This window comes from Sprattus sprattus, assembly GCF_963457725.1.
Source record: "Sprattus sprattus genome assembly, chromosome: 9".
Classification (NCBI taxonomy): Eukaryota; Metazoa; Chordata; class Actinopteri; order Clupeiformes; family Clupeidae; genus Sprattus; species Sprattus sprattus.
The window spans coordinates 17437016-17446593 of record NC_137928.1 but is presented as its reverse complement, the minus strand read 5'-3'; the positions used below and the strand labels follow the sequence as shown (position 1 = coordinate 17446593).

The window sequence follows — 9578 nt, the reverse complement described above, 5'->3', positions numbered from 1 at the left end:
CAAATGTATGTTTATGCCACATGACCCAATTTCATCCATATATGTGTTAGAATTATAGTTAATTTATGAACAAAGCAGGTACTTTTTGGTTTATCTCATTGTTCTGGCCATTCAGTGGAAAGTCATTTAATTGTTATCATTATGCTCCTATTTTAGGACTATCCTAAGCAGATAATCATTCTCACTCTCATAGTTGGGGAAGGAGCAAAAATATTAAATTTTAGTAGGCTTATGTCCTGGCCTCAACATTTTGGAATAATGGCACTCATTTATTTTGATGAGTGAGCTTGTATTACGCCAATATGCCATGGAAAAATCCCCCAAGTTAGGCATGTTGGCAAAGGGGGACAACATTCAGGGATATCACCATAATGTTGTAATAAGGAGAATATGACTTTGATCATTGAGAACTGTAGTAAACTTCTCTAGTTTAGAAGTGGTGTTGAAGGATATAATGGAACAAACAAGAGGTTTTAACGTGTGTTTTTCCCCATCTGCTGCTACCACGTTATTGTGCCAGAACCATAAGATGCCATCATTTTTGATGATGTAATGTCTGAGCAATACCAATGGGGTTGCATTGCATCTCCTTCGTGATCCATTGACGTTTTTCATCGTAAAATATGACATAATCGTGTTGCATGTCCTTTTATGTTTAAGGCTGTATGTTTAATAAAAACGAAACTGTATTGAAAATATATGTAAATAAAATGAAATCAATATTGATGAGCCAGTGTGTCGATAACGCCGCTAGAGGGAGGTCTCTTCCTAATTAGTGATTCGAGTTAATTGTCATTGTATGATGTGTTGAATCTGTATTGTGAATTTCGATACACCTGCAAGCTAGAAATACATTGAGCAGCCGCCTTTTTTACGGTTTTCTGAAAGTGATGATTAATAGCATGTTGCCTTATTAATAAAGAAGAGAAAGGAGCCGAAGGAAAACAATCATGACGAGACAAAGGGAAGACCAAGAAACAGCATAAGACACTTCAATTATCGTAGGCTATATTGTCGTGACTATCGATGAATACTGAATGAGCTGTACAAACATACGTTTTTACAGAGTTGATTCGGGGAGCTTAAATAGTCGGCGCAGACTAGCCTATTGGCATTGAGCTGCCCCGGAGATCCGAAAACAGACGGTCAATGGGATTTAAATATGACCCCTCCCACTCTGTTAGAGGCGGGGCTAGGTCTACCTAAACAGATGGGATGCACTGCTTGGCATTGTCTACATAGACTGTCAGTGTTACCTCAGTTGGTCGTCAGAGAGGACTGATCCGCAGCAACGCTTCGTTTGGCATATATTTTTTTTTACTAAATAGCCCAACACCATACTTGTCAGTCGCGTTCACTGCCACATTCGTGTACGATAATACGATATCTTAACGATTGGCCTTTCTTCTTAACCCTTTCATGCATAAAGCAACCAAGCCGGCGACGTGAGAGAGAGAGACGTGAAGGCAGTGCATTCGTCCAGGAATCGATAGAGAATCTATTTGCCCCCGACGGATGGACTTGAATAGGAGACAGAGACTGAGACGGACTCTGGCAGCGTAAACCGTGGACATTTTCTTACGGCTCCCCGGTGAAACGGTGGGGTGTCGGAGGCAAGAAGAACAGGCTTGAAAATAAACATATCCTTCTGCTTACTGAGCAGCAACAATGCCGGGGTTTGATTACAAGTTTCTGGAGAAACCCAAGAGACGGTTTCAGTGTCCACTATGTAGCAAGGCGATGCGAGAACCCGTTCAGGTTTCTACGTGCGGACACAGATTTTGTGACACCTGTCTTCAAGAATTCTTAAGGTAAGACCCCAGTCGCAGCCTCATGTTGACGCTTGGTTGCATGCGTCCGTATTTAGTGTGTAAGAGGAAAAAGTTTAACAACTGGAATCGTAGCCTATGACAATCTGAAGAACGTAAGGTAGGCCTACTGCAGATGGTAATACGGCATTCGACTCCTGGATAAGATAAAGCTGTACATGCCATGCACAAAATTAATACAAAATGAGTCAAAAGATTGAGACTATCATATCTTCCTGTTATTTATATAACAGTTGGCGGGCATAGTCACATTTTTTCTTTCAATCATCCATAAAATAAAACACTTTACATTTGAAAAATATCCTCTGTAATCCTGCTGTGTACCCTTAATTCATCTACGTTCCATGTGTAAACATCGTATTGTCAAACGACAGCCAATGTACAGTGTGAATTATTCAGTTCTAGTATCAAATGTTTAAATTGAGATGGTGTCTTTAATACTCGCTCATTCTCAACATACTTGGGGTTTATGCTGTGTGTTGGGATCCAGTATTTGAAAGGATCTTTGGCAGGCATGCCTTTCCCTGTGTGTATGTGCTCATTGCCCTGACACATGCAAACAATTACTTTCGGGTCTCAAGACAATGAGCTGACAGTCATATTTAGGGCCCACATATTCTTTTCCTGCTTCCCTTTGTGTGTGTGTGTGTGTGTCTGGGAGAGAGAGAGAGTGTGTGTGTTTGTAAAAGTGGGCGTGTTTGCATAGGGGTAAATGTGTGTGTTTGTGTGTGTGTGTGTGTGTGTGTGTGTGTGCACGCGTTTGTGAGTGAGTGTGTGCATGTGATCGCTCACCCAGGCAGAAGAGGCCCCAACCTCTGGCCCTGTCTGTCGTTACTGCCTGGAGGCTGTGACTGGGCAGCAGGCATGGAGACGGGGACGGGGATGTGGAGCGAGGCATGGGGGCTCAGCTGGGAGTTGGAAGGGGGGTGAGAGTGGGATTACTGTGGGACTCCTTTATTGAAACCAGGGCACCAGTGTGTCCAGGGACAAGAAGACCTCTGCCTTAGAAGTGATTCGAGTCTTAGTCACTGTACAGACACATAAACACACATACAGATAGAGAAAGAGAGACACACGTGGCTTGTACAATCTCCCCATGCCTGAATGCTTAACAACATGCCATTGATCGGGCTCATTATAATGGTCACATTAGTGTTCGGAATCAATGGGACAAGCTTGCCTTTTGGCAGTTCCACTCCCTTTCTTTCACTGGGACCTTAACGAGTGTCACTGGGCAATCAAAGGCCATTCCCTTTCACTTTCCAAGTCCTGTGCCTTGTCGGTCTAAACATAGCATAAACTTGCCAAACCGGTTTCCTTGCCCTCTGGCGTGCGCTCCTTCCATGCCATGTTGAGTGCGCCACGCATGTGCTCACAGTCAAGGCAGGTCTTTGTCTCCCCTCATAACGGCATCAGCAGCAGTGATACAGTGTAAACACGGGCGGTGTTGACACCCTGCGTTGGCGAGATAAGAGGTCCAATGGCAGCTATGTGGCACGTTTGACCTCCAGTCAAATATAGCTGCAGATGTTCACACGCCTTGGCTGTCACGTCTGAGGCTGAGCTTGACCGACTAAACTCTGGTTATCATAGAAATAGAAAAGGTGTTGCTTTGTGTCGAGCTGTGCATGGCAGGACATGACAAGTCTTTTTTTTGTGTGTGTGGGAGGGGTTGTGATTATGAGAAATATTAGGTGAAAATGAGAGGCATTTTTCCTATTGTGGGTCCCAGTAAATAAGGAACTGTTTCAGCACGTGTCTTGGTTGTACTCTGTGTTTATCTCGCACAAAAAAAACAAAGGAGGGCACTGTGGACTGATATGGATGGCTGACGGCGATGTTCTTGAGAAGAGTGAAGTTGTGACAGAGAAAGTTAATCATCACTTGGCCTGCCAAGGAGGGAATGGAATGTTAACTCTAGCAAGCACGCAACACAGTTTCAAAGCAGTAGGTCACTGTCCATGTTTCTCCTTGTTGTGGCAGTGTGTTGTTGCCGATTGTAGAGCACACAAACAGAGACTCTGATAAGTTTTTCAGTTGCTCTGCCGTTAAGAGGGGAACTCCTCCTTATGACCCTATGCACCAACAGCTTTCATGACCGCCACAAATCTCTCCACACAGTCCCCAACCCTGCAGATGAATGTGGTTTGCTCAGATAACTACTATACAACAAAACCTCACTTGAAGCACTAACAATGGCTCCTTTCCTCTTTGCTCCATCTCTTCATCGGCTGAAATGTCAACTCACTGAGCTGCTAGACCAGGCAGCAGTATGGTATGGCAAAGTAAGTTTATCCAAACAAAGCTGATCTTGATAAACCTTATTGAGTAGAGTTTGGGCGCCATGCGTCTCAGGGTGTGATGACAGTGAGTTTGTCCTGTGTATTACCTCTGACTGTGTGCGATCATTAATGGCTTGCCAACCCGCTCACTCACACTCTAAAGAAAGATTCCGCAGGCTGTTTGGGAAGGCCTCCACTACACACTGATATTTTATGGCACTCCCTCCCTTTTGCCTCCAAGAGAACGACACCTTTGAGATGAGTCACTAGGTATTTATGCCATATGAATTGAATTCCAAGACATTTCAGCTTGACTTCGCACGCACACAGAGCTATCGCAAGGTGTTGTTAGGAAAAAGAAGTGCACACACACAGGTGTGTTTGTGTGTGTGTGTGTGATAGATATATTCGTGGCATAGTGTTGATCAGCGTCAAGGCGCCTGCTCCAGACATGTGATGGGCTAGTCTTACACTGCATGCCTTAGCCTCCTCCGCTAGTTATGAATTCCCTTGTGCTAATGGGCCGTGTTTCCTCTGAAGGGAGCGAAGTGTAAATAAAACTGCAGCCTCGGCCCGGCCTCGCCTCGCCCATGACCTTGGTGTAGCCAGTCTCTTATCTCTGCTGCAATCAAGTGTGTGATTCACGTGCCTCCGCAACCCATAACGGCGGGCCAGTGCGAACTTTGAGCTCAGGGGAATTGGACCAGTTCCTCTTTGGAGCATTAAAGCCTGAGTGGGGAAAGCCGTGGCCATCAACAATATAAACAGCGGAGAGGCAGAAGCATTCAAAGAGAGGCTAGACCACACGCAGTAGAGTATATTAAGTAATAAATCTTTTGGTAAGAATGAGGCGGTGTCGGAGCATCGCTGCTTTGGCTCGCAGTGGGAATACTGCAGTTTCTTCTCTTGACAGACGAATAATTGGTTTGCTCTGCCCCGAAAGCTGTCTCGGGTCTTGTTGCCAGAGCTAAGTTACCCCGTTGCTGGGGTGCATCCCGCTGAGGGGAGAGAAGGCTAATGGGGGCAGTTATTATCCCTGTGACAACACGGCACTCTGGGCCCCACTTTCGCCGCCCTGCTGGCTTGTCCACCCTCTCCTCATGCGCCCCTGGGCTAGCCACAAATCAACCGCTGCTTTTGTTCCAGAGGAAGCCTCCTCAGGATCACTAGGGCTGTTCTGATCCCATATTTTCACTTCTACTTATTTTCCTCCTTCTCCTACTTTCTTCACTTCTCTACCTCTTCTCTTGCTACGTGTGCTTCTTCTTCTTCTTCTTTTTGTTTATCTTCGTTCTTCTTCTGTCCTCTTTGTTATTTTCTTCTCTACATAATCTCTCTTTATCTTTTTGTATAGCCCCCAGCTGAATGATAACAACTAAAGGGAAACAGAGGGCATGATTGATAAGATCCTAGATAGCAGTAGGATATAAAGAGAGTTCTGGGCCTCTGCTCATCTGAAGAAGAGTGTGTTCAGCTGTGTGACTTCATTAAAGACCAATGAATTGACCCTTGTCCATTGTGAGGTGTGATTTAGTTGGTAGCTCATAATGGAGATCCTCTATAGATGGAGAGACAGCGAGGGACTCTGTAAGAACGCACTGAACCAGGAAGTGACAGTGCCCAGCTCTGTGGGCCACGCAGATGCCACCTGGCAGCTGGAGCTTTGTGAGCCTGTGTTTTCTGTGGGCATTGTGCCATCTCACCCGAAGACTAAGTTGCGCTGTGTGCGTGTGTGTGTGTGTGTGTGTGTGTGTGTGTGTGTGTGTGTGTGTGAAAGAGAGGGGTTTTGAGTGAGTGTGTTTATGTTAGCATACGTCCTTGCCTCCATCCTGCTCTGTCTCCTTAGATGCTGGTGTGTGTGTGTGTGTGTGTGTGTGTGTGTCTGTGTGTGGTTGTGTGTGTGAGTGGGTGTGTGCGTTCCTGTGCAGGTGTCTGCATTCATTCAGTGCAGGGTGTGGAGTGCCGAGGATGCCGATGAAAGGCGTCTCTTATTCTGATTCCGGAAAATTCTGTGGCAAGCAAGCGGAAGTCTCAGTGACTCTGCAACATAGGGCTTTTCTGTCTATCCCTCACCCCATTGAACTCGCAGCTGACTGAGATACCAAATCGCTCCTTTGGAAAAGCCAGGCGCCTCCAGTGAGATGCGAGAGGCTTGCCGATCAAAGCGGAGGTAGCGCCTCGGAGTCAGCGGAAGCAGGGCATTCCAGTTTGCACCGACGGCGGTGAAGGAAGTGCTAATAAAATCGTGGGGGCGGCGGGAATCTCCAAGGCAGAAGTTTGCTGAGTTTGGAGACCGACCTTGCCAAACTGATCGATGCCGCATGTGTTCTCCTAATTCCTTTCAGGTCCGCTTTCTGCAGGTCAAAATACAGGGGCACCCTGTAGTGGTTTTCATTTTGAACACATAAATGTTTGAATGTATCTGAATCTGGCTTGCAGCACACACTTCGGTTTGTATACTGTGGAAACGTTAGGTAAAAATAAACCACACCACATCCTTATCTCCTCTCTGTCTTCTACTGTCCTCCTTCCATTACCCATTCTCTCCTGTTCAGTTGTCTGAACTCTGGACTCAGGTTTTAAAGGTTGTGATTAGAGAATATTACTTCTTATATCTGTCTGTCCGCCCCTATATTCGTCCATCCCTCAACAAACAGTAAAAGGAGTATTTCTGCAGGGGAAGAGAGCGTTGTCAATGTTAGGTGATGTCATGTTAAGAGGAGCTCTCCAGTGTCTCAAGAAGGTCATACCTGGGTTACAGAGGTGCAGCTGTGGCTTTGACATTGCAGAGAAACTTGTGCATCCGTCAGACTGGCAGCTGTGAAGCCTCCGTCACCGTAGTGCTTCAAGCCAAAGGGCTCGGCAGGTTGTTTTCACATCAAGCACTTTTAGCGGACGTGCTTCTGGTTCAGAAATGTGCCTCAACAGTTCTTTAAACTCAAGTGCTCTGCATTCTTTAAGTGTTCAAGTGAAAGCCCAGAGCCTATAGTACACTCAAGTGACTTCACACCACACAATGTGCAGTGGACAGCCACTTCGAATTCCTCATTGTTTTTTTTCTTTCTTTGTTTTTTTTAATGGCTATGTCTCCTTGTCTTCTATTTACCCATCACCAACACACACACTTGGTGATACTAGGTTTTTTTTCTGCTCCCGAATAGCTGATTTTGCTCGCAAATTTGTTGGACAGCAATTTGTAAAAGGAGGCACATGGCGGTTTGCCAAGACCTTTGGACAAGTCTCTACATGCCGCCCCCCCTGCCCTGTGGAAACAACTCTCTCTCCCCTTTTGCACCTATACAATGAGGGAGCTATTCCAGCTATGCAGCATGGCACCTTCTGCCTCGTGCCTCCGGCATGCTGGGGCCGGGGCTCTGCCATACAACCATGCAACCTGGTTAGTTGCCTAAACAAGGTCCTAGGGCATGTACGGTGCAGTTTCATGAATATTTGTGATTGTGCTTGCTACAAGAGAGGGAGTGAGTGATTGCATGTGAGTTGAGTGAAATATTGCGTGTGTGTGAGAGAGTGAGTGAGAGAGAGAGAGACAGAGCAGAGAGAGAAAGAGAGAGTAAATGAAATAGAGAGAGAAAAATCTCTTACAGTTTACCAGACAATCCTGTCATGCTTATTTTTGCCAGAAATGGGCATTTGTGTGTAATCTGCAAAAGTCACCTACATTCTAATGCTGTAGAGTAAATCAGAATAGATTTATCCTTTTTTCTTCTTTTTTGTTGTTGTTGACCTACTACATTTTAAATTGTATTGCGGTGTGCCAGATTCTGAGTTCACATTCAACAACAACAACAATGATGACCACATACAGAACAGGCCAAATGTTTAACAAGTCCAGGGTGTGTGAGAGAGAAAGATAATTTTAGGAGGTGCGTGGACGAGGCTAAATAAAGAACTCACAGTGGACATCTCACCCACTGCGCCCATGGACCAGTTTGCGCTTGATATTCTTTCTTCAACTGCTGCTCTGCTTTGTGTTGCCAAAACATTTGCACAGAAGCCCCCTGTGGATGCATGGACACACACACACACACACACACACACACACACGCAAAATTCACACCAAACCACCCACACACATACTCACAACTCACATGAGCACTAGCAGAAACACACCACATTATGTTACGCTCATGTTTTGTATTAGTTAAGAAGAAGAAGTCGTATTAGTTTAGTGGAGTAAAGAGGACATGACAGAAACCTCCATAATGTGACATAATTACTGACAAAAGACAATTAATAATTGATCACAAATTATCATAGGGGCTGCAAAAGCATAAGGAACTTTAGGGAACTGTGTAGTCAACAAAGGGTTTAATATCACTGATCAGCTCATTTCCAACCATGTAACATTATACCACATTAGTATAAATCAGCCATTCTGTGTTTGGGGATCGGACTGTCTGTTGTCTGTGAAATATGTCCGTAGTAATCCACAGCCTGATGATCATTATTGTTAAATTAACAACCATATGTTGATGAAGATCTGATTAAGAGTGGTGTTGAAACTGACCAGCGGAATTGATTGGCCTCCACTGCTGTCAATTAAAACTGCATAGTTAGCACTATAACACTGGTTGCCTGTGGCAACGGTCTTGTCAATGGAGGTGTTCTGAGGAGAAACACCTCCATTGACCAATGAGATCTGAATGTTAGACAGGTTCAGGTAGTTATCTTCATCAGCGCTTTATAGACATCCACACATCCTGCCCTCAGAGGCCTCTCGGAGACTCCCCTGGTGAAAGATGGCTTTGTGGGGGAGGGAGGAAGTAGCTGAGAGCAGCTGAGACAGCTGAGTGACCACTGGCCTGAAAAACCTCCTGGTGGCGTGGCTGAGGTCCAGGCATGTGTGGAATCTGTGAGTGAGGGGCTGAAAGACTGCCAGCTGGGGTGCTACCCTGTGTGTGTGTGGGGGGGGGTTACTGTCGGAGATGGTGTTTGGAGGGGGGGTAACTCCCTGCACCACTCTCCCCTCCCGTCTCCATCCACTGCACCTGTCGGAGTGAAAGGGGTCCTTTCAGAAAAGAACAGGTGCCTGCAGCTCGGTTAAGCTCTTGGCCCAGAGAGAGGGAGGGCGCACACTATACCGAGCGTTACCGCGTCCGCACCAGGGCCCCGGCTGTTGGAGGTCATTGGTGAACTTACCCTCTCTTCCTCTCTGGAGACGCAGTGAAAGGCTCCCTGTGATCGCTTCCTTCCTGACGATCTCCCCCCTAACACACAATCCCTTTGCATCAGATCCGGCCTATTTACTCTTTAGCCACTCCGGCAGCTAGCTGAAAGACCCTCTCAAATCGGCCTCCATCTCTGTTGGTGTGACTCCCACACTTGCTCTCATTGCTCATTTTCAAATATGTCAACAGCACACAACCATAGCCAGCCCCCCCCCCCCCCCCCAGCCCTCGTCCCATCCTTTCAGATGCACAGACGTGCCATTGATTGATCTGAGAAA

At 46.1% G+C, this 9578-nt stretch overlaps 1 protein-coding gene across 1 annotated transcript in view; it reads left to right on the top strand.

Moving 5' to 3' along the window:
• Window positions 1–1668: 1668 nt before the first annotated feature.
• The window catches only part of traf4a (tnf receptor-associated factor 4a), a gene marked incomplete at both ends in the record, with an annotated part of 31549 nt that continues 23639 nt past the window's right edge, over window positions 1669–9578 (top strand). The window contains one exon of the mRNA XM_080844261.1: window positions 1669–1811. Coding sequence (XP_080700387.1) covers window positions 1669–1811 — 143 coding nt within the window. The remainder of the gene's footprint in view (window positions 1812–9578) is intronic.